Source organism: Tachyglossus aculeatus, chromosome 22 (genome assembly GCF_015852505.1).
Source record: "Tachyglossus aculeatus isolate mTacAcu1 chromosome 22, mTacAcu1.pri, whole genome shotgun sequence".
Taxonomy (NCBI): domain Eukaryota; kingdom Metazoa; phylum Chordata; class Mammalia; order Monotremata; family Tachyglossidae; genus Tachyglossus; species Tachyglossus aculeatus.
The window spans coordinates 50,777,294-50,802,947 of NC_052087.1; the positions used below are offsets into that span (position 1 = coordinate 50,777,294).

The window sequence follows — 25,654 nt, forward strand, 5'->3', positions numbered from 1 at the left end:
ATTACTATTATTTTTATTATACGACTGAATAAGCGCTTAGTACGGTGCTCTGCCCCTTCTAGACTGTGAGCCCATTGTTGGGTAGGGACCGTCTCTATTTGTTGCCAAACTGTACTTCCCAAGCGCTTAGTCCAGTGCTCTGCACACAGTAAGCGCTCAATAAATACGCTTGAATGAATGAATGAATAAGTAAATACGATTGAATGAATGAATGAACAGTAAGCGCTCAGTAAATATGAATGAATGAATGAATTCAGCAGCCTTTTCCTGAAGTTCCCCAGTGTCACCACCAGAGGGCAGTGGGTGCCCACCCCTTATCATTCATTCATTCATTCATTCAATGTATTTATTGAGCACTTACTGTGTGCAAAGCACTGTACTAAGCGCTTGGGAAAGTACAGTACAGCCGTAAACAGTGACATTCCCTGCCCACAATGAGCTTACAGTCTACGCCGGGGGAGACAGACATCCCTACCCCTCCCCACACCCCCACCTTACCTCCTTCCCCTCCCCACAGCACCCATATATGTGTATATATGTTTGTATGTATTTATTACTCTATTTATTTCGCTTGTACAGATTTAATCTGTACAAAATTTTATTTTGTTAACATGTTTTGTTTTGTTGTCTGTCTCCCCCTTCTAGACTGTGAGCCCGCTGCTGGGTAGGGACCGTCTCTATGTGTTGCCAACTCGTACTTCCCAAGTGCTTAGTACAGTGCTCTGCACACAGTAAGCGCTCAGTAAATACGATTGAATGAATGATGGCGAGACGGAGGACTGACTGAGGCGGGAACGGGTCAAGGATTGGAGGAGCAGGGATTCCCCCAGCTGCACTTGGCTGAGGCTGGTGGTCCTCAGGGAGGGGACGGTGTGAGAGGTGGGGAGAGCTTGGATGGGAGTGAGAAAAGGGACTTGTCCAAGGTCACCCAGCGGGTCCTCTGACTCCCAAGCCCGGGCTCTCATTCAAGGCACCGGGCCTGGGGTGAGGGCCCATGGGGCCGGTAGATTAGGGGGCAGATATGCCGTGAGGATGGGGCGCTTCTGACGCCTTCGGCCGGGGCCGGGACACCTGATGGGGGACTTAGGGGATGGGAGGGAAGAGCGGGTGCGGGGAGGTGGAGGGAGGAAGGAGAGCCAAAGGGTGAAGGTGGAGGAGCGGGGATGGGAGGAGGAGCTGGAGGGTGAAGGTGGTGGGAGGGAGAGCTGAGGGGGAAGAGAAGCAGCGTGGAGTCGGGTCGTGGGTTCAAATCCCGGCTCCGCCAATTGTCAGCTGTGTGACTTTGGGCAAATCACTTAACTTCTCTGGGCCTCAGTTCCCTCATCTGTAAAATGCGGATTAAAACCATGAGCCCCCATGGGACAACCTGATCACCTTATAACCCCCCAGCGCTTAGAACGGTGCTTTGCACATAGTAAGCGCTTAATACATGCCATCATCATTATTATTATTATTATTATGTGGGCTCCGCAGAACCTGTCCCGAGGCCTGGTGAACATCGCCTCCAAGCTGACCCACACCAAGGACGTGCGCGACCTCTTTGTCGACCTGGTGGAGAAGGTGGGTCGCCCTCCCCCCCGCCGCCCCTCCACTTTCTATCTGCCTCTTCCCTTCCCCTGGGCTCCCCCGTACCGGGTCCCGTTTCCCCCATTCCCAGCAGAGAGGGAGTCCAGTTTGGGAGGGGGCTGGGGGTGGCACGGGAAGGTAAAGGGACCTGACAGATGCCGTCCCTCTCTTCTCCCCCGCGTCCCCCCACCGACCTCCGCTCCGGCCAGTTTGTGGAGCCCTGCCGCTCGGACCGCTGGCCGCTCGCTGACGTGCGCCTCTTCCTCAACCAGTATTCGGCCTCCGTCCATTCCCTGGACGGCTTCCGGTGAGACCCTCACCCCTCTGCCCTCCCAGCGCCGCTTCTCGGACCGTGCCCTTCCACTCCTCGGGGCCACTGCCTCTCCCTGCCGGCTGGGATGGTGGGTTCCCAATCCCTCCCCGCTGGCGAATCCAGTGGGGGTCTCTCCCCGGTCCCACTCTGGCAAAGAGCCCCCCACCCCAAGACCCTACTGCCCCCTTTAATGAGGGACCCCTCTCCAATCCAATCCAGGGATGTATCACTCCATCAGTCGTATTTATTGAGCGCCTTCTAAGCTAAGTATGTAAGAGGACAGTAGGATCGGCAGGCATGAGCCCTCCCCTCCGGGAGCTTCCAGTCGAGCCAACGGCCTCCTAGCTATGCTCCCCCTTCTTTCCCCTCTCCCGGCAGGCACCAGGCGCTCTGGGACCGCTACATGGGGACCCTCCGGAGCTGCCTCCTGCGCCTTTATCACGACTGACCCCCCTGTCCCGGATGGGAGGGCCGCCCCCCCGTCTCGACCCCCGGCCCGGCTCCGTGGTGACAATAAAATGGTTGCCGTGGCCACAGAGGCGGGTCCTGCTCCTCAGTGGACTGAGGGGACACCCAGGCTTCAGCTGGGGACAGAAGAGTGAGAGGGAGAGGTGTGTATGCGGAGGGAGGGGGACAGGGAGACTCAGCCCTAACTATAATGGGGGTAGGGGAGCCGGAGGGAAACGGAGGGCAGATGCCGGGGGAACGGGCAGGGAGATGCAGCCTTAAGCGGGTGGCCGGGGGTCCGGACGGAGGGGAGGAGGAGGTGTGAGGAAAGTGGGCAGGGGGACAAAGCTGTAAGCCAGCTGCTGGGCAACCAGAGGGGTCGGGGGAGTGGCCCAGACCAGCCATCTTCGCCCATCAGGCTTCTTCCAGGTCGCTCCATGGACGGGCTGGGACTTGGGATTGTTTGGGGAGGGTCAAGAGCGGGGGTGGCCTCTATTGGAGCCGCAGGGGAGAGGGACGGTGGGGGGCTTAGGGAATACAGGCCAACGGGTGGTGGACGGGGCCGACAGTCTCACAGTGGGCAGGAGCTGTAAGACGCATGACCTTTGACCACGGCAGTGATGGGATACTTGGCAATCCCACAGGCATTGCTCCCATGATGCAGCCGGAAATAGCCCTGATGGGAGAGGAGGTGAGGACCAGTCTGAGGGGAACCCCCAGCTCCCAAGCCCCCATCCCTCATTTCCCCGCCTCCAAGCCCAGCTCACCTCTTCTCCCCATTCTGGGCCCCAAGAATTCTTCAGGATCCAGTGAGAGGAACCATTACCTAGGGCCGGAGGAAGAGGGAGGCTGGGGGCTGCGGTGCTGACCCCCAGCCTCGGGGCCCCCTCCTCCCCCAATCCCCCGACTCTTCCCCAACTCACTGAAGCCAAAGCCCACCGCCAGGACACAGTGGTTTAGTAAATCGGGTTCACAGTTAGAGCGGGTCGGATGCAGAACTCCTCTGACGTAGAGCTGGAGAAAAAGTTCCGGGGCGGGGAGGAGCTGAATTGCGTCGAACACTGTCTTTGTACAAAAGACAAGGGCTCCCGGCACCGTCCCCGCTCCCCCTCCTCCCACCCCCAAAGGTGGGCTGAATGAGAAACAGCATGGCCTAATGGGAAGATCCCACGCCTGGGAGGCCAAGGACCTGGGTTCTAATCCCGACTCCACCATGTGTTGGCTGTGTGACCTTACACGAGTCACTTCGCCAGCTGTTTCAGACATTTAACTCCCTCCTCAGGCCCCCTGTCCCCCCGCCCCCTCCATCCCTTGCCCCCAATGATCTAGCCATTTACTTAATTAGGAAAGTAGACACCGTTAGGTATGAGTGCCCTAAAATCGCCCCTGCCCCTCCTCAGTCCCTCCGCCTTCCGTCCCCCTCTTCAACTTTCCCACTCCTTCCCAGCAGTATCTCTAGAGGAGATTTCCTGCCACCTCCTCCACATGTGCATTGGACCCCATTTCTTCACACCTTTTCAAAACTCTCGCCCCCTCCCTCCTTGCCTCCCTAACAGCCATCTTCAACCGTTCACTCTCCACTGGCTTCTTCCTCACTGCCTTCAAACATGCTCATGTCTCTAAAAAACCCTCCCTTGACCTCACGGCTCCCTCCGGTTATCATCCCGCCTCCCCCCTACCATTTCCAGACTCCTTGAGCGAGTCATCTGCACCCGCTGTCTCATATTCCTCTCCTCCGATTCTCTCCCGGACCCCCTCCGATCTGGCTTCCGTCCCCTTGGCTCCACAGAAACTGCCCTCTCAAAGGTCACCAGTGATAATCCAGCGGCCTCTACTCCATCCTAATCCTTCTCGACCTCTCAGCTGCCTTCGATCATCATCATCATCATCAATCGTATTTATTGAGCGCTTACTATGTGCAGAGCACTGTACTAAGCGCTTGGGAAGTACAAATTGACAACATATAGAGACAGTCCCTACCCAACAGTGGGCTCACAGTCTAAAAGGATGCTTTCGACCACCCCCTTCTCCTGGAAACGTTATCCAACCTTGGCTCACTGACTCTGTCCTGTCCTGGTTCTCCTCCTGTCTCTCTGGCCGCTGATTCTCTGTCTCATTCACGGGCTCCTCCTCTGCCTCCCACCCCCAAACTGGGGGTCCCTCACGGTTCAGTTCTGGGTCCCCTTCGATTCTCCATCTACACCCACTCCCTTGAAGAACTCATTCCGTGGCTTCAACTATCATCTCTATGAGGCTGATACCCAAATCTACATCTCCTCCCCTGACATCTCCTGCCTCCTGCAAGATATCTCTACTGGGATGTCCTCCCGTTACCTCAAACTTAACATGTCCAAAACAGAGCTCCATCCAGACTCGGTCCTCTCCCTGACTTTCCCATCACTGTAGACGGCACCGCCATCCTTCCCGTAGCACAAGTCCGTAACCTTGGCGTTATCCTTGACTCCTGTCTCTCATTCAATCAATCAATCAATCATATTTATTGAGCACTTACTATGTGCAGAGCACTGTACTAAGCACTTGGGAAGTACAAATTGGCAACATATAGAGACAGTCCCTACCCAACATTGGGCTCACAGTCTAAAAGGGGGATACAGAGAAAAAAAAAAATCGACCCACATATTCAATCTGTCAGCAAATCCTGTCGGTTCCACCTTCACAACATCGCTAAAATCTGCCCTTTCCTCTCCATCCAAACTGCTACTGCATTAATACGGTCCCTCGTCCTATCCCTCCTAGATTACTGCATCAGCCTCCTTTTTGACCTCCCAACCTCCTGTCTCTCCCCACTCCAGTCCATACTTCACTCCGCTACCTGGACCACCTTTCTACAGAAACGTTCAGGACACGTCACCCCCCCTCCTCAAAAATCTCCAGCGGTTGCCTAGCCACCTCCAGAGCAAACAGACTCCTCGCCATTGACTTTAAAGCAGTCCAACACCAGGCCCATCTCCTCCAAGAGGCCTTCCCTGACTAAACCCCATTTTTCCTCATCTCCCTCTCCCTTCTGCCTCTCCCCAACTTGCTCCCTTTGCTCTGCCCCCTCCTCCCAGCCCCGCAGCACTTCCGTATATAGCCGTAATTTTATTTATTTGGACTGACGTCCGCCTCCAGAGTGTGAGTTTGTTATGGGCAGGGGATGTCACTATTGTTGGACTTTCCCAAGCGCTGAGTACAGTGCTCTGCACACGGTCAGTGCTTAATATGATTGAATGAACTAAATTTTCCTCATCTGGAAAATGGGGGTGAAGACGGTGAGCCCCCCGTGGGACAGGTGCCCAACTTGATGAGCTTGAATCTATACCAGAGGTTAGAACAGCGCCTGGCACCTAGTAAGGGCTTAACATACAGTGTCAAAAAGCCCTCAGCCTCACCTGCAGCTGTGCCATGTTGATGCTTACGGCGATGGGTCCGTTGTCAGCCAGGTGTTGGGCCATGTCTGCAAGGGTGGGCGGGGGACGGTGGGGTTTCTTATGACCGCGGCACCCGCCCCCTCAACCTGAGGGACCGACGGTCACCGCTCATTCATTCGATTCGATCGTATTTACTGAGTGCCGACTGCAGAGCACTGTGCTAAGCGCTTGGGAGACTACGATATGACAACAAGCAGACACATTCCCCGCCTACAACGAGCTTACAGTCTAGAGGGGGAGACAGACACTAATAGCAGTCGAGAGCTGACAGACAGGGACCCAAGAGCTGTGGGCCTGGAGGGATGAAGGGAGCCAGTCAAGGCAGAAGGGAGTTGAAGAAAAGGAAAAGAGGGCTTAGTCAGGGAAGCCCTCCTGGAGGAGATGGGCCTCCAAAAAGGCTTTGAAGTCGGGGTGAGTCGTTGCCGGATCTGAGGAGGGAGGCCGGATGTGGGCATGCAAAAGATCCGCAGACGAGATGGAGGTGCCGGGAAAAGATGAGCGCTAGAGAAGGGAAGCGCGTGGGCTGGGTTGCAAGGGGATTGACGGCTTTAAAGTCAGCGGTGAGGGGTTTCTGTTTGAGGCAGAGGTGGATGGGCAACCAGTGGAGGTTCTTCAGTGGGGAAACACGGCCTGAACGTTTTTGTAGAAAGTGATCTGGGCAGCAGGGTGAAGTATGGACTGGAGTGGGGAGAGACAGGAGGCGGAGAGGTCAGCAAGGAGGCTGACAAAGTCATCAAGGTGGGACACGATAAATTATTGGATTAACGTGATAGCAGCTCAGAATAGGCCAAGCGTTGTGCTAAGCGCTTGGGTAGAGGCCAGGCAAGCAGAGCGAACACAGTCCCTGCCTCCCAGGGATACAGAAACTTCCCTCTCCTGTGTGAGCGTAGCCGCTCTGGGCCTCCTTTTTCCCAGTTTCCCCAGCCCCTGGGGAGCCAACCGGAAGCCCGGGGGGTATCCGGTGGGATTCCCGTTCGAGTGGACCCCAGAAGGGCCGGCACCTCCCACCCCCGATAGCCCCTGGGAGTCTCACACTGCTCATCACGGGGCAGTATGAGGAAGTCGAAGATCCAAGCAGCCCTGGACTTCTTGGCTCGGCATCTGCCGCGCTTGACCCGGGCCTCGTAGGGGTAGTCCTCCTCGCTGGCCAGGCCACCTGGGAGCAGGAGATGCGGCTCACCCCCATCCCTCAAAGGGTCCTCCCCATTCCCGGGAGCTGGGAGGGGAGGAGGAAGGAGGGTCTGGGCTCTGGGCAGGAGGCGGACGGGGCCGTCGCGGATGCCGCCGGGACTCACTGTTGCTGAGGACGGTGAGGAAGGCGTCCCAGGTGTGGCCCCCCCATGCAACCGTTCCCACATCGACCGCAGTCCAAAAGCTCTGCAGAAGAAGAAGAAGAAGAAGGTCCGCAGGGACGGGGGGGACTCTCCCCACGTTGGGCTGGGGTGTCCTCCCCCAGTGTGGCGGCCACGTCCCCCCGGGGGGCTACCTTGCACCGAGAGGGAGACGAGTTGGTTGCCAGTCCTGAGGTGCCACAGGGACTCCACATTGCCGACGGCGGCGAAGGCCCAACAGGAGCGGCAGGATCCCTGGGGAGAACAGCAGGATTGGGGGGGCCGCCCAAGTCCCCAGCACTTACCTCCACTCTCCGGTCAATCCGTCAGTGGGATTTACCGGACTCTGACTGTGGGTGCAGAGCGTTGGATAAAGAGCTTGGGAGAGGCCAATGCGACGGAATCGGCAGACGCGATCCCAGCCCACAGTCAATCAATCAATCAATCGTATTTATTGAGCGCTTACTGTGTGCAGAGCACTGTACTAAGCGCTTGGGAAGTACAAGTTGGCAACATATAGAGACGGTCCCCACCCAACAACGGGTACGGTCCCCGTCGCCATCCCCCGGCCGCCCGGTCTGGGCCTTCGGCCACCGTTAAAATGGGGCAAAGCGTCCAAAGAGGGTGGAGGCCCAGTGTGTATGTGTGGGAGGGATCGATAAAGGGTCTATTAGGTGCCAAGCCCTGTGCTAAGCATTGGGTAGATATCAGGCCATCAGGTGGGGTGGCGTTCTGCTTACTGTGTGCCAGGCTCCGTTTTGGGCTCGGGGGGGATACAGGTAAGTCAGGTTTGACACAGGCTCTGTCCCATGTGGGGCTCACAGTCTCAATCCCCGTTTTGTAGATGAGATAACTGAGGTATGGAGAGGTGGAGTGATTTGCCCAGGGTCATATAGTAGACCAGTGGCGGAGCCAGGATTGGAATCCATGTTCTTCCGATAAGCGCTTAGTACGGTGCTCTGCACACAGTAAGCTCTCAATAAATACGATTGACGATGATGATGAGAATCTGGGGCAGCCAGAGGCTCCTGGAGGTGAGGATAATAATAATAATAATAATGCATTTATTAAGCGCTTACTATGTGCAAAGCGCTGTTCTAAGCGCTGGGGAGATTACAAGGTGATCGGGTTGTCCCACGGGGGGCTCACAGTCTTAATCCCCATTTTCCAGATGAGGTCACCGAGGCACAGGGAAGGGAAGTGACTGGCCCAAAGTCATACGGCTGACAAGTGGCGGAGCCGGGATTTGAACCTATGACCTCTGACTCCAAAGCCCGGGCTCTTTCCACTGAGCCACACTGCTTCTACCAATCAATCTGCGCATCAGGCAGAAACTCCTAACCCTGGGCTTCAAGGCTGTCCATCACCTCGCCCCCTCCTACAGCCCAGCCCGCACCCTCCGCTCCTCTGCCGCTAATCTCCTCACCGTACCTCATTCTCGCCTGTCCCGCCATCGACCCCCGGCCCACGTCATCCCCCCGGGCCCGGAATGGCCTCCCTCTGCCCATCCGCCAAGCTCGCTCTCTTCCTCCCTTCAAGGCCCTACTGAGAGCTCACCTCCTCCAGGAGGCCTACCCACACTCAGCCCCTTCCTTCCTCTCCCCCTCGTCCCCCCCTCCATCCCCCCATCTTACCTCTTTCCCTTCCCCACAGCACCTGTATATACGTTTGTACATATTTATTACTGTATTTATTTTACTTGTACATATCTATTCTATTTTATTTTGTTAGTGTGTTTGGTTTTGTTCTCTGTCTCCCCCTTTTAGACTGTGAGCCCACTGTTGGGTAGGGACTGTCTCTCTATGTTGCCAACTTGTACTTCCCAAGCGCTTAGTGCAGTGCTCTGCACACAGTAAGCGCTCAATAAATACGATTGATTGATTCTCTAAGCAGGGTGAAGTCGGGGATGATAACAGGTCCCAGTGGGGCAGAGTCAAGGGGAGGGCCTGGGGCCCAGGGGTCAGTACCTGATTTTTGACCGGTGTGACGGCCTTTATATCCCTCCAATCACAAGTCCTCCTGTGGAGAGGCCCCTTGGGGACCCTGGCTGTTTGATTTGCCCATCCGGGGGGCATCTTGAATCTGGACGCGTAAAGACTGAGAAACTCGTCCTCTGGGGAGGCAGGAGAGGGGTCCTGGGAGGCCGGCGGGGACCGTGGGGCCGGAGAGCCCCCCACCCATTCCCCCTGCACCCCGTCTTCCCATCTCCCCTTCTTTCAGAGGGGCTGAGGGGGGGTCAGTGGGGAGGACAGGCCCTGGGAACGCACGTACCCGAGAGATCACTGAAGGGAGTGACCCCAAACTCCGCCGTGCCCTGGTCCTCCTCCTGCAGCTTCCGGGCCCGGGCCAGGTTCTGGACAAAGATCTCAAAGCGTCGCGCGTGCTCTGTGGGAATTAGCCGCAGTGAGCGGCGACATCCCCCTGGTCTCCTAGACTGTGAGCCCACTGTTGGGTAGGGACCGTCTCTAGATGTTGCCAACTTGGACTTCCCAAGCGCTCAGTCCAGTGCTCTGCACACAGTAAGCGCTCAATAAATACGATTGATTGATCGGCCCAGGGCTGGGCCGAAGCTTATGGGGCCAGAGAGGAGATGATTGGGGGAAATCTAGCCACCTGGGGTGTCTATTGAGCGTAGACTGCGCACGGGACACGGACTCAGCCCTTGGGAGAATATGATATGATGAAGTTGGTAGAGATATTATGGACAGAGACTGTCTGTTGTTGCATTGTACTCTCCCAAGCTCTTAGCATTCATTCATTCATTCAATCGGATTTATTGAGCGCTTACTGTGTGCAGAGCACTGGACTGAGCGCTTGGGTAGTACAAGTCGGCGACATCTAGAGACGGTCCCTACCCACCAACGGGTCTAGGAGGGGGAGACGGACGACAAAACGCAACACATGGACAGGTGTCAGGTCAGCAGAATAAATAGAAATAAAGCTAGATGCACATCATTAACAAAATAGAGTGGTAAATATGTACAAGTAAAATAAAGAATAATAAATCTACAAACATAGGTGCTGTGGGGCGGGGAAGGAGGTAGGGTGGGGGGCATAGGGAGGAAGAGAGGACAAAGGGGGCTCAGTGTGGGAGAGACTGAGAGAGTCTCACTCTATATATTCATTCATTCAATCGTATTTATTGAGCGCTTACTGTGTGCAGAGCACTGTACTAAGTGCTTGGGGAGTACAAGTTGGCAACATATAGAAGCACTTAGTATTGAGCTGAGCCCGTGATAAGCGCCCAATGGCTACCATCAACTGATTGAACAAAATGGCACTAGGTTTTCAGACTGGGGGTTGGGCGGGGGGGGGGGGGGGGGGTCCTACTTGGGAGACCCCTGAGCCTTCAGCGGGGAGGATGGACACCTGTCTACTTGCTTTGTTTTGTTGTCCGCCACCCCCCTTCGAGACTGCGAGCCCGTTGGTGGGTAGGGATTGTCTCTGGTGCCGAACTGTACTCTCCAAGCGCTTAGTAATAATAATAATATTATAATAATGGCATTTGTTAAGCACTTACTGTGTGCAAAGCACCGTTCTAAGCGCTGGGGGGATGTGAGTGCTCAATAACTATGATGGATTGAATGAATGAATGATCTCTGGCCTCAAGGAAGCATGATATGATGAAGTTGGTAGATATATTGTGGACAGAGACTGTCTGTTGTGGCATTGTACTCTCCCAAGCTCTTAGTACAATGCTTAGCGCACAGTGAGTGCTCAATAAATATGACTGATTGAATGAATGAATGATCTCTGCCCTCAAGGAAGCATGATATGATGAAGTTGGTAGATATATTGTGGACAGAGACTGTTTGTTGTTGCATTGTATGCTCCCAAGCTCTTAGTACAATGCTTAGCACACAGTGAGTGCTCAATACATATGATTGATTGAACGAATGAATGATCTCTGCCCTCAAGGAAGCATGATATGATGAAGTTGGTAGATATATTGTGGACAGAGACTGTCTGTTTGTTGTTGCATTGTACTCTCCCAAGCTCTTAGTACAATGCTTAGCACACAGTAAGTGCTCAATAAATATGATTGATTGAATGAATGAATGATCTCTGCCCTCAAGGAAGCATGATATGATGAAGTTGGTAGATATATTGTGGACAGACTGTCTGATTGTTGTTGCATTGTACTCTCCCAAGTTCTTAGTACAATGCTTAGCACACAGTGAGTGCTCAATAAATATGATTGATTGAATGAATGAATGATCTCTGCCCTCAAGGAAGCATGATATGATGAATTTGGTAGATATATTGTGGGCAGAGACTGTCTGTTGTTGCATTGTACTCTCCCAAGCTCTTAGTACAATGCTTAGCACACAGTGAGTGCTCAATAAATATGATTGATTGAACGAATGAATGATCTCTGCCCTCAAGGAAGCATGATATGATGAAGTTGGTAGATACATTGTGTACAATGCTTAGCACACAGTGAGTGCTCAATAAATATGATTGATTGAACGAATGAATGATCTCTGCCCTCAAGGAAGCATGATATGATGAAGTTGTTATATATATAGTGGACAGAGACTGTCTGTTGTTGCATTGTACTCTCCCAAGCTCTTAGTACAATGTTTAGCACATAGTGAGTGCTCGATAAATATGATTGATTGAATGAATGAATGATCTCTGCCCTCAAGGAAGCATGATATGATGAAGTTGGTAGATATTGTGGACAGAGACTGTCTGTTGTTGCATTGTACTCTCCCAAGCTCTTAGTACAATGCTTAGCACACAGTGAGTGCTCAATAAATATGATTGATTGAATGAATGAATGATCTCTGCCCTCAAGGAAGCATGATATGATGAAGTTGTTATATATATAGTGGACAGAGACTGTCTGTTGTTGCATTGTACTCTCCCAAGCTCTTAGTACAATGTTTAGCACATAGTGAGTGCTCGATAAATATGATTGATTGAATGAATGAATGATCTCTGCCCTCAAGGAAGCATGATATGATGAAGTTGGTAGATATTGTGGACAGAGACTGTCTGTTGTTGCATTGTACTCTCCCAAGCTCTTAGTACAATGCTTAGCACACAGTGAGTGCTCAATAAATATGATTGATTGAACGAATGAATGATCTCTGCCCTCAAGGAAGCATGATATGCTTGTGGACAGAGACTGTCTGTTGTGGCATTGTACTCTCCCAAGCTCTTAGTACAATGCTTAGCACACAGTGAGTGCTCAATAAATATGATTGATTGAATGAATGAATGATCTCTGCCCTCAAGGAAGCATGATATGATGAAGTTGTTAGATATATAGTGGACAGAGACTGTCTGTTGTTGCATTGTACTCTCCCAAGCTCTTAGTACAATGCTTAGCACACAGTGAGTGCTCAATAAATATGATTGATTGAACGAATGAATGATCTCTGCCCTCAAGGAAGCATGATATGATGAAGTTGGTAGATATATTGTGGACAGAGACTGTCTGTTTGTTGTTGCATTGTACTCTCCCAAGCTCTTAGTACAATGCTTAGCACACAGTGAGTGCTCAATAAATATGATTGATTGAATGAATGAATGATCTCTGCCCTCAAGGAAGCATGATATGATGAAGTTGGTAGATATATTGTGGACAGAGACTGTCTTGTTGCATTGTACTCTCCCAAGCTCTTAGTACAATGCTTAGCACACAGTGAGTGCTCAATAAATATGATTGATTGAATGAATGAATGATCTCTGCCCTCAAGGAAGCATGATATGATGAAGTTGGTAGATATAATGTGGGCAGAGACTGTCTGTTTGTTGTTGCATTGTACTGTCCCAAGTTCTTAGTACAATGCTTAGCACACAGTGAGTGCTCAATAAATATGATTGATTGAATGAATGAATGATCTCTGCCCTCAAGGAAGCATGATATGATGAATTTGGTAGATATATTGTGGGCAGAGACTGTCTGTTGTTGCATTGTACTCTCCCAAGCTCTTAGTGCAATGCTTAGCACACAGTGAGTGCTCAATAAATATGATTGATTGAACGAATGAATGATCTCTGCCCTCAAGGAAGCATGATATGATGAAGTTGGTAGATACATTGTGTACAATGCTTAGCACACAGTGAGTGCTCAATAAATATGATTGATTGAATGAATGAATGATCTCTGCCCTCAAGGAAGCATGATATGATGAAGTTGTTAGATATATAGTGGACAGAGACTGTCTGTTGTTGCATTGTACTCTCCCAAGCTCTTAGTACAATGTTTAGCACATAGTGAGTGCTCGATAAATATGATTGATTGAATGAATGAATGATCTCTGCCCTCAAGGAAGCATGATATGATGAAGTTGGTAGATATTGTGGACAGAGACTGTCTGTTGTTGCATTGTACTCTCCCAAGCTCTTAGTACAATGCTTAGCACACAGTGAGTGCTCAATAAATATGATTGATTGAATGAATGAATGATCTCTGCCCTCAAGGAAGCATGATATGATGAAGTTGGTAGATATATTGTGGACAGAGACTGTCTGTTGTTGCATTGTACTCTCCCAAGCTCTTAGTGCAATGCTTAGCACACAGTAAGTGCTCAATAAATATGATTGATTGAACGAATGAATGATCTCTGCCCTCAAGGAAGCATGATATGATGAAGTTGGTAGATACATTGTGTACAATGCTTAGCACACAGTGAGTGCTCAATAAATATGATGATTGATTGAATGAATGAATGATCTCTGCCCTCAAGGAAGCATGATATGATGAAGTTGTTAGATATATAGTGGACAGAGACTGTCTGTTGTTGCGTTGTACTCTCCCAAGCTCTTAGTACAATGTTTAGCACATAGTGAGTGCTCGATAAATATGATTGATTGAATGAATGAATGATCTCTGCCCTCAAGGAAGCATGATATGATGAAGTTGGTAGATATTGTGGACAGAGACTGTCTGTTGTTGCATTGTATTCTCCCAAGCTCTTAGTACAATGCTTAGCACACAGTGAGTGCTCAATAAATATGATTGATTGAATGAATGAATGATCTCTGCCCTCAAGGAAGCATGATATGATGAAGTTGGTAGATATATTGTGGACAGAGACTGTCTGTTGTTGCATTGTATCTCCCAAGCTCTTAGTGCAATGCTTAGCACACAGTAAGTGCTCAATAAATATGATTGATTGAATGAATGAATGATCTCTGCCCTCAAGGAAGCATGATATGATGAAGTTGGTAGATACATTGTGTACAATGCTTAGCACACAGTGAGTGCTCAATAAATATGATTGATTGAATGAATGAATGATCTCTGCCCTCAAGGAAGCATGATATGATGAATTTGGTAGATATATTGTGGACAGAGACTGTCTGTTGTTGCATTTTATCTCCCAAGCTCTTAGTGCAATGCTTAGCACACAGTAAGTGCTCAATAAATATGATTGATTGAATGAATGAATGATCTCTGCCCTCAAGGAAGCATGATATGATGAAGTTGGTAGATATATTTGGGCAGAGACTGTCTGTTGTTGCATTGTACTCTCCCAAGCTCTTAGTACAATGCTTAGCGCACATTGAGTGCTCAATAAATATGATTGAATGAATGAAAGTCGCTTCACTTCTCCGGGCCTCAGCTAACTCAACTGTAAAATGGGGATTCATTTCTTTTCCCTGTGACTTAGACTTGAGTCCTATGTGGGTCAGGGGCTGTGCCCAGCCTGATTATTTTGAATTTATCTACCCCAGCGTTTAGACCAGTTTTTGACAAATGGGCAGGGCTTAACGATTACCATTTAATGAAAGGAGTTTATAGTTTAGAGGGGGAGAAAGATATTAAAATCAATTACAGGTAGGGGAAGCAACAAGTTTAAGACATAAGTGTATGGACATAGGGCTGTGGAGCTGGCGGGAGTAATTAAATGATGATGATGGTGGCATTTATTAAGCGCTTACTATGTGCAAAGCACTGTTCTAAGCGCTGGGGAGGTTACAAGGCAATCAGGTTGTCCCACAGGGGGCTCACAGTCTTCATCCCCATTTTACAGATGAGGGAACTGAGGCACAGAGAAGTGAAGTGACTTGCCCAGAGTCACACAGCTGACAAGTGGCGGAGCCGGGATTTGAACCCGCAACCTCTGACTCCAAAGCCTGCGCTCTGTTTCGTGGGTGTGGTCTCAAGTCCAAACGAAGCAGAAGGGAAAATAGGATGGGGAGGTGAGAGTTATGGGTTCAAATCCCGGCTCTGCCAATCGTCAGCTGCGTGACTTTGGTCAAGTCACTTCACTTCTCTGGGCCTCAGTTCCCTCATCTGTAAAATGGGGATGAAGACTGCGAGCCCCACGTGGGACAACCTGATTACCTTGTATCCCCCCCCCCCAGTGCTTAGAACAGTGCTTGGCACATAGTCGTGGCCCAGTGGAAAAAGCCCGGACTTTGGAGTCAGAGGTTGTGGGTTCAAATCCCAGCTCCGCCACTTGTCAGCTGTGTGACTTTGGGCAAGTCACTTCACTTCTCTGGGCCTCAGTTCCCTCATCTGTAAAATGGGGATGAAGACTGTGGGACAACCTGATTACCTTGTATCCCCCCCAGCGCTTAGAACAGGGCTTGGCACATAGTCGTGCCTCAGTGGAAAGAGCCCGGGCTTTGGAGTCAGAGGTTATGGGTTCAAATTCCGGCTACGCCAATTGTCAGCTGTGTGACTTTGGGCAAGTCACTTAACTTCTCTGGGCCTCAGTTACCTCATCTGTAAAATGGGGGTGAAGATTGGGCAAGTCACTTAACTTCTCTGTGCCTCAGTTACCTCATCTGTAAAATGGGGATGAAGACTGTGAGGCCCCCACCCGGGACAACCTGATCACCTTGTAACCTCCCCAGCGCTTAGAAGAGTGCTTTGCACATAGTAAGCGCCTAATAAATGCCATTATTATTATTATTATAAGGCTTCCTGGAGGAGATGTGGTTAAAGTAGAGCTTTGAAGGGGGAGAGCAGCACGGAGCATGGGTTTAGGAGTCAGAAGGTCATGGGTTCTAATCCTGACTCCACCCCTCGTCTGCTGTGTGACTTTAGGCAAGTCGCAACTTCCGCGTGCCTCAGTTGCCTCATCTGTAAAAAAAATGGGGATTAAGAGTCTGAGCCCAATGTGGGATGGGGACTGTAACCGGCCTGCTTAGCGTTTGTCTCTCTCAGCGCGCAGACCAGTGCTTGGCAAATAGTAAGCATTTGACAAGTCCCATAATTATTATTATTATAAGTCCCATAAGTATTATTATTATTATTATTATTACAACTCCCATAATTATTATTATAAGTCCCATTATTATTATTATTATTACAAGTCCCATAATCATTATTATTATGAATAAAGTGGGAGGGATTTCCAGGCAGGAGGAAGGGGTGAGCAAGAAGTCGGGAGACTGAGGCACAGTGAGATGATCGGTGTCAGAGAAGCGAAGCGTGTGGGTGGTGGTGGGTGAGGAGAGATTGGAGGGGGCGAGACGTCGGGGTGCCTCAAAGCCGACAGTGGGGAGTTTCTTTTTGATGCAGACATGGACGGATAACATCTGGAGGTTTCCAAGAAATGGGAAGATTTATGCGGAATTGTGTTTTAGAAAAATGATCCAGGCGACAGAGGGAAGTATGGATGAGCAGGGAGAGACAGGAGGCGGGGAGGCCAGCGAGGAGGCCGATGAAGTAATGGAGGCAGGATGGGACAAGCGTGGCGCCCGTTTGGATGGAGAGGACGGAGGAGATTCTGGAGATGTCGTAGAAGATGTTGAGATGTCAATGGAAAGAGCATGGGCTTTGGAGTCGGAGGTCACGGGTTCCAATCCCGCCTCCTCCAATTGTCAGCTGGGTGACTTTGGGCAAGTCGCTTCACTTCTCTGGGCCTCAGTGACCTCATCTGGAACATGGGGATTGAGACTGTGAGCCCCCCCCCCGTGGGACAACCTGATCACGCTGTACCTCCCCAGCGCTTAGAAGAGTGCTTGGCACATAGTAAGCGCTTACTAAATGCCATTATTATTATAGGACTGGTCGGGATTTGGTGCCTGACTGATGGCAAAAATCACACTTCCAACATTTCTCAGCTTGGGTCCCCACCTTGGAAATAAGTAATAATAATAATAATAATAATAATGGCATTTATTAAGCGCTTACTATGTGCGAAGCACTGTTCTAAGTGCTGGCACTGTACTAAACGCTGGCCTCCTCTCCCTCCAAAGGCTGTCCATCCCCCCTTGATCTCTCCGAGAACCTAACAGCCACCCTCTCTGCCACTCTTCCATCTTCACAGCCGCCCCCTTTGCCATCTTCACCCCGCTTTTTCCTCACCTCCTCCCCATCCTTCCCGCCCTACCTCCTTCCCCTCCCCAATCAATCAATCAATCAATCAATCAATCGTATTTATTGGGCGCTTACTGTGTGCAGAGCACTGTACTAAGCGCTTGGGAAATACAAGTTGGCAACATATAGAGACGGTCCCTACCCGACAGTGGGCTCACAGTCTAGAAGGGGGAGACAGAGAACAAAACCAAACATATTAACAAAATAAAATAAATAGAATAGATATGCACAAGTAAAATAAATCGAGTAATAAGTCCGTACAAACATATCACTCAATCGTATTTATTGAGGGCTTACTGTGTGCAGATGACTGTACTAAGCGCTTAGGAAGTCCAAGTTGGCAACATATAGAGACGGTCCCTACCCAACAGTGGGCTCACAGTCTGCAGAAAGTTACAGCACCTGTATATATATTTGTAAAGATTTATTACTCTATTTTACTTGTACATATTTATGATTTATTTTGTTAGTGATGTGCATCTAGCTTTAATTCTATTTGTTCTGATGATTTTGACACCTGTCTCCATGTTTTGTTTGGTTGCCTGTCTCCCCCTTCTAGACTGGGAGCCCGTTGTGGGGTAGGGACCGTCTCTAGATGTCACCGACTTGTACGTCCCAAGCGCTTAGTACAGTGCTCTGCACACAGTAAGCGCTCAGTAAATACGATTGAGTGAATGAATGAATCTTCACAGCCACCCCCACTGCTATCTCCACAACCGCCCCTGTGTCATCTCCACAGCTTGTTGCGGGTGAGAGGTGAGAGTTGCCGGCAGCTGGCCTCTTTCCTCTCCAGTTCCTCTCCCCTGGCTGAATACATTCATTCAATCCTATTTACTGAGCGCTTACTGTGTGCAGAGCGCTGTACTAACCACTTGGGAAGTCCAAGTTGGCAACATCTAGAGACGGTCCCTACCCAACAACGGGCCCACAGTCTAGAAGGGGGAGACAAACAAAACAAAACATGGAGACAGGTGTCAAAATCACCAGAAGAAATAGAATTAAAGCTATATGCACAATGATTGCATTTATTAAGCGCTTACTATTGTGCAAAGCACTGTTCTAAGCGCTGGGGAAGTTACAAGGTGATCAGGTTGTGCCACAGTCTCAATCCCCGTTTTACAGATGAGGGAACTGAGGCACAGAGAAGTGACTTAGTACAAGCTCTTAGTACAGTGCTCTGCACACAGTAAGCGCTCAATAAATACGATTGAGTGAATGAGTGACTCGCCCAAGGTCACACAGCAGACAAGTGACGGAGCCGGGATTAGAACCCATGACCTCTGACTCCCAAGCCCGGGCTCTTATAATAATAATGATGGCATTTATTAAGCGCTTACTATGTGCACAGTACTGTTTGAAGCTCTTTCCACTGAGCCACACTGCTTCTCATAATAATAATAATAATAATAATTATGGCATTTGTTAAGCGCTCACTATGTGTGAAACACTGTTCTAAGCGCTCCTTCTTTTTCCACCCCCTCAACCCCAGGACTTCAGAAAGGGGTCACAGCTGCTTGGGGAGCGGGGAGGGTCACGGCTAGGGGGGTGGGCCAGGGCAGCCCACCAAAGTCTTTGTTAATATGTTTTGTTTTGTTGTCCGTCCCCCCCTTCTAGACTTGTGAGCCCGCTGATGGGTAGGGCCCATCTCTAGATGTTGTCAACTTGGACTTCCCAAGCGCTTAGTCCAGTGCTCTGCGCACAGTAAGCGCTCAATAAATACGATCGAATGAATGAATGTATATATGTTTGTACGTATTTATTACTCTATTTTACTTGTACATATTCTATTTATTTTATTTTGTTACTATGTTTTGTTCTGTTGTCTGTTTCCCCCTTCTAGACTGTGAGCCCGCTGTTGGGTAGGGACCATCTCTATATGTTGACAACTTGGACTTCCCAAGCGCTTAGTCCAGTGGTCTGCACACAGTAAGCGCTCAATAAATATGAATGAATGAATGAATGTATATATGTTTGTATGTATTTATTACTCTATTTTACTTGTACATATCTATTCTATTTATTTTATTTTGTTAGTATGTTTGGTTTTGTTCTCTGTCTCCCCCTTTTAGACTGCGAGCCCACTGTTGGATAGGGACCGTCTCTAGATGTTGCCAACTTGGACTTCCCAAGATCTTAGTCCAGTGCTCTGCACACAGTTAAGCGCTCAATAAAATACGATTGAATGAATGAATGTATATATGTTTGTACGTATTTATTACTCTGTTTGTTTTACTTTGTTAATGTTTTGTTCTGTTGTCTGTCTCCCCCTTCTAGACTGTGAGCCTGCCGGTGGGTAGAGACCATCTGTAGATGTTGCCAACTTGGACTTCCCAAGCAATTAGTCCAGTGCTCTGCACACAGTAAGCGCTCAATAAATACGATTGAATGAATGATTGTATATATGTTTGTACGTATTTATTACTCTGTTTATTTTACTTGTACATATTCTATTTATTTTATTTTGTTAATATGTTTTGTTCTGTTGTCTGTCTCCCTCTTCTAGACTGTGAGCCCGCTACTGGGTAGGGACCGTCTCTATATGTTGCCAACTTGTACTTCCCAAGCGCTTAGTCCAGTGCTCTGCACACAGTAAGCGCTCAATAAATACGATTGACTGAATGAATCAAGGAGATAGAAAGAAAAGCGAATAGAAGAAGATGTTTGGGGGCAGGGGGAGAAGAGAAGAACAGACACTTCCTGTTTGTCTTTCACACCTTCACACATCCTCCCCAACCTCTCGGGGTTCTGACACGGGACCGTAGTCACCTTGTTCACACTACTGGAGGCATCCAGTGAGAGTTGTGGGGGTGGAGGAAGGGGGTTCAAAGTGTTCTCAAGTTGTGCTTGTGGGGGGCAGCCTCAATCAATCAATGATCATTCATTCAATCATATTTATTGAGTGCTTACTGTGTGCAGAGCACTGGACTAAGCGCTTGGGAAGTCCAAGTTGGCAACAGATAGAGACGGTCCCTACCCAACAGCGGGCTCACGGTCTAGAAGAGGGAGATAGACAACAAAACAAAACATATTAACGAAATAAAATAACTAGAATAAATATGTACAAATAAAAAAAAAAATAAATAGAGTAATAAATACGTACAAACATATATACAGGTGCTGTGGGGAGGGGAAGGAGGTATGTTTGTACATATTTATTACTCTATTTTACTTGTACATATCTGTTCTATTTATTTTATTTTGTTAGCATGTTTGGTTTTGTTCTCTGTCTCCCCCTTTTAGACTGTGAGCCCACTGTTGGGTAGGGACTGTCTCTAGATGTTGCCAACTTGGACTTCCCAAGCGCTTAGTACAGTGCTCTGCACACAGTAAGTGCTCAAATACGATTGATTGACAGGGAGGGGGAATGTTCATTGATCACTTACTTTTTTTATGGTATTTGTTAACTGCTTACTATGTGTCAAGCACTATTCTAGGTGCTGGAGTAGGTGCACGTCAATCAGCCCCTTCCTTCCTCTCCCCCTTGTCCCCCTCACCATCCCCCCCATCTTACCTCCTTCCCTTCCCCACTGCACCTGTATATATGTATATATGTTTGTATATATGTGTTACTCTATTTATTTTACTTGTACATATCTATTCTATTTATTTTATTCTGTTAGTATGTTTGGCTTTGTTCTCTGTCTCCCCCTTTTAGACTGTGAGCCCACTGTTGGGTAGGGACTGTCTCTATATGTTGCCAACTTGTACTTCCCAAGCGCTTAGTACAGTGCTCTGCACACAGTAAGTGCCCAATAAATACGATTGATGATGATGATGATGATAGGACATAGTCCCTGTCCCACATGAGGCTCATAAGTAGGAAGGAGAACAGATGAGGCAGCTGAAAAGGGTTTGAATTTCACCCAAGGTCTCACAGCAGGTGATAATCATCATGATGCTGATGGTATTTGTTAAGCGTTTACTAGGTGCAAAGCGCTGGGGAGGTTACAAGGCGATCAGGTTGTCCCATGGGGGCGGGGCTCACAGTTTTAATCCCCATTTTCCAGATGAGGGAACCGAGGCCCAGAGAAGTGAAGTGCCTTGCCCAAAGTCACACAGCTGACGGGTGGAGGGGTTGGGATTTGAACCCGTGACCTCTGACTCCAAAGCCCGGGCTCTTTCCCCTGAGACACGCTGCTTCTCAAGGTAAGTGGCAGAGGCGGGATTAGAACCCAGTTCCTCTGTCTCCCAGGCCGGGCTCTCTCTGCTAGGCCCTGCTGCTGACTGTCTGCAGAGCCCGGGACTGAGACCTGAAGAAAGGAAGGATCCTTTTCGCCTCTAGAATGTAGACTGTAGATCTAGATTCCTAGATTGTAAACTCATCTTGGGCAGGATATGTCTGTTCTATTTTTCTATCGTACTCATTCATTCAATTCAATCCTCCCTTCAAGGCCCTACTGAGAGCTCACCTCCTCCAGGAGGCCTTCCCAGACTGAGCCCCTTCCTTCCTCTCCCCCTCGTCCACCTCTCCATCCCCCCATCTTACCTCCTTCCCTTCCCCACAGCACCTGCATATATGTACATATGTTTGTACATATTTATTACTCTTTTTATTCATTTATTCTACTTGTCCATATCTATTCTATTTATTTTATTTTGTTAGTATGTTTGGTTTTGTTCTCTGTCTCCCCCTTTTAGACTGTGAGCCCACTGTTGGGTAGGGACTGTCTCTATATGTTGCCAACTTGGACTTCCCAAGCGCTTAGTACAGTGCTCTGCACACAGTAAGCACTCAATAAATATGATTGATGATGATGATTCAATTGTATTTATTGAACGCTTACTGCGTGCAGAGCACTGTACTAAGCGCTTGGGAAGCGCAAGTCAGCAGCATATAGAGACGCTTCCTACCCAACAACAGTCTAGAAACAGTACTCGGCAAACAGTAAGCGCTCAGTAAATACGATCGATTGCGGCCCTGCGGCTCATCAGTACCTGTTTGGTCCTCGTAGCTCTTATTGTAGCAATTCTGGAATTCCTTGAATTTCTCCATCAGCTCCAGACGTGTGGCGGGGGGAGGATTGGGATGGAGGTCCTGGAAGGGAGATGGAAGAAGGTAAGGTTTGGTGGGAAGGGATGGAGGGCAGCTGGGACCGGACTCCTGGGTCCGTATCCCAACGTTAAAGGTGAGCAAAGAGTGTGAGCCACAAGGTGAGCAATAATCATCATCATCATCAATCGTATTTATTGAGCGCTTACTGTGTGCAGAGCACTGTACTAAGCACTTGGGAAGTACAAGTTGGCAACATCTAGAGACAGTCCCTACCCAACAGTGGGCTCACAGTCTAAAAGGGGGAGACAGAGAACAAAACCAAACATACTAACAAAATAAAATAAATAGAATAGATATGTACAAGTAAAATAAATAAATAGAGTAATAAATATGTACAAACATATATACATATATACGGTGGCATTTGTCAAGTGCTTACTGTGTGCCAGGCACTGTATAATAACAATAATGGTATTTGTTAAGCGCTTACTATGTTCAAAGCACTGTTCTAAGCGCTGGGAGGGATATAGGGTGATCGGGTGTGTGCTCACAGTCTTAATCCCCATTTTACAGATGAGGTAACTGTACTAAGCACTAGGGCGGATACAAGCAAATAGGGTTGGAAGCAGTGCCTGTCCCATGTAGGGCTCCCAGTTTCAATCCCCATTTTACAGATGAGGTAACTGAGGCACAGAGAAGTGCCTCTCGCGGCTCAGTAGAAAAGAGCCCGGGCTTTGGAGTCAGAGGTCATGGGTTCAAATCTCAGCTCTGCCAATTGTCAGCTGGGTGACTTTGGGCAAGTCACTTCACTTCTCTGGGCCTCCGTTCCCTCATCTGTAAAATGGAGAGGAAGACTGTGAGCCCCCAGTGGGACAACCTGATCACCTTGTAACCTCCCCAGCGCTTAGTACAGTGCTTGGCACATAGTAAGCGCTTAATAAAAAATGCCATTATTATTAAGAGACTTGCTCAAGTTCACACACAGCAGACAAGTGGCAGAGCTGGGATTAGAACCTATAATAATAATAATAATAATGGCATTTGTTAAACGCTTACTATGTGCAAAGCACTGTTCTAAGCGCTGGGGGGATACAAGATGATCAAGTTGTCCCACATAGGGCTCACAGTCTTAATCCCCGTTTTACAGATGAGGTAACTGAGGCTCAGAGAAGTTAAGTGACTTGCCCAAGGTCACACAGCAGGCATATGGCAGAGCTGGGTTTTGAACCCATGACCTCTGACCCCAAAGCCCGTGCTTTTTCCACTGAGCCATGCTAACTTATGACCTTCTGACTCTTAGATCCATGTTGTATCCACTTTGCCACATTGCAGGAGGGGTTTAGACTGTGAGTCCACTGTTGGGTAGGGACCGTCTCTATATGTTGCCAACTTGTACTTCCCAAGCGCTTAGTACAGTGCTCTGCACACAGTAAGTGCTCAATAAATACGATTGATTGATTGATTTAGGGGGAGAATCAGGATCAGACCGGTTCTCCGCACCCCCTGGCAAGGCGGGACCCCCATGAGGAAAGCGGGGAGTGCCCGTTTGAAGCCCAGGAGGGAAGCAGGGGCTGGGGGCTGACTCCCAAGGGTTTGAATCTTCGTCCCCAATGGCCAGGCAGGTTGGGGCAGAGATGAGGGGATAATAATAATAATGGCATTTGTTAAGCGCTTACTATGTGCAAAGCACTGTTCTAAGCGCTGGGGGGGGGTGTACAAGGTGATCAAGTTGTCCCACGTGGGGCTCACAGTTTTAATCCCCATTTTCCATATGAGGGAACTGAGGCTCAGAGAAGGTAAGTGACTTGCCTAAGGTCACACGGCAGGCCTGGGGCAGAGCCAGGATTCGAACCCACGACCTCTGACTCCAAAGCCCGGGCTCTTTCCACTGAGCCACGCTGCTTCTCAGGCAGCGGATGAGGATGGGGATGTGGTCCCCAGGCTTACCTGGGGTCCCCGGGAGGCCATGGCGACGACCCCTCCCAGCTGGGCCAGGAGGCAGGGGAGCAGCAGGGCCAGCAGGTCCATGAGGGAGGGCGGGAGCGGGCAGACTGAGCTGCCAGGGGCAGGAAACGACCACATAGACAGGACGGGGGTGGCGGAGGGGGGAGAGGAAGAGGGGGTACAGGGCTCCTCCCCACCAGAGCAAGAGGAAATATTGCGGGGGGAGAGAGGCAGAGACTTTCCCAGGTGGAAGATGAAGGCCAGGGGGCTGGCTGAGGGTGGGACACAAGGTGATCAACCACCCGGAAATTCCCCGCAGCAGCCTCTGGAGACTGTAATCAATCAATCAATCAATCAATAGTATTTATTGAGCGCTTACTGTGTGCAGAGCACTGCACTAAGCGCTTGGGAAGTCCAAGTTGGCAACATATAGAGATGGTCCCTACCCAACAGTGGGCTCACAGTCTAAAAGGGGGAGACGGAGAACAAAACCAAACATACCAACAAAATAAAATAAATAGAATAGATATGTACAAGTAAAATAAATAAATAGAGTAATAAATATGTACAAACATATATACATATATACAGGTGCTGTGGGGAAGGGAAGGAGGTAAGATGGGGGGGATGGAGAGGGGGATGAGGGGGAGAGGAAGGAAGGGGCTCAGTCTGGGAAGGCCTCCTGGAGGAGGTGAGCTCTCAGCAGGGCCTTAAAGGGAGGAAGAGAGCTAGCTTGGCGGATGGGCAGAGGGATTGGGGGCATTCCAGGCCCGGGGGAAGACGTGGGCCGGGGGCTGATGGCGGGACAGGCGAGAACGAGGTACGGGCTCACAGTCTAGAAGGGGGAGACAGGAAACAAAACAAAACATATTAAAATAAATACGTACAAATAAAATAGAGTAATAAATACATACATATATACATTCATTCAATCCTATTTATTGAGCGCTTACTGTGTGCAGAGCACTGGACTAAGCGCTTGGGAAGTCCAAGTCAGCAACATCTAGAGACGGTCCCTACCCAACAGCGGGCTCACAGTCTAGAAGGGGGAGACAGGCAACAAAACAAAATATATTAACAAAATAAAATCAATAGAATAAATTTGTACAAATAAAATAAATAAATAGAGTAATAAATATGTACAAACATATACATATATACAGGTGCTGTGGGGAAGGGAAGGAGGTAAGATGCGGGGGACGGAGAGGGGGAAGAAGGGTAGAGGAAGGGGGGGCTCAGTGTGGGAAGGCCTCCTGGAGGAGGTGAGCTCTCAGTAGGGCCTTGAAGGGAGGAAGAGAGCTAGCTTGGCAGATGTGTGGAGGGATTGGGGGCATTCCA

At 49.3% G+C, this 25,654-nt stretch overlaps 2 protein-coding genes across 2 annotated transcripts in view; one reads left to right on the forward strand and one right to left on the reverse strand.

The window, feature by feature from the left end:
- The window catches only part of LOC119943405 (FGF1 intracellular binding protein), a 28,056-nt gene extending 25,641 nt beyond the window's left edge, over positions 1-2,415 (forward strand). The window contains exons 8-10 of the mRNA XM_038764365.1: positions 1,474-1,560; positions 1,776-1,873; positions 2,258-2,415. Of these exons, the coding sequence (XP_038620293.1) occupies positions 1,474-1,560; positions 1,776-1,873; positions 2,258-2,327 (255 nt within the window). The 3' untranslated portion in view covers positions 2,328-2,415. The remainder of the gene's footprint in view (positions 1-1,473; positions 1,561-1,775; positions 1,874-2,257) is intronic.
- Positions 2,416-2,421: 6 nt separating this feature from the next.
- LOC119943406 (cathepsin W-like) lies at positions 2,422-24,400 on the reverse strand. Its single transcript, XM_038764366.1, is given in 12 exon segments — positions 2,422-3,002; positions 3,094-3,152; positions 3,250-3,340; positions 5,719-5,783; positions 6,791-6,913; positions 7,053-7,095; positions 7,097-7,134; positions 7,244-7,343; positions 9,056-9,201; positions 9,360-9,473; positions 22,315-22,414; positions 24,320-24,400. Coding segments are annotated over 12 exon segments (1,065 nt in total). The 3' UTR covers positions 2,422-2,897.
- Between the last annotated feature and the right edge of the window lie 1,254 nt (positions 24,401-25,654).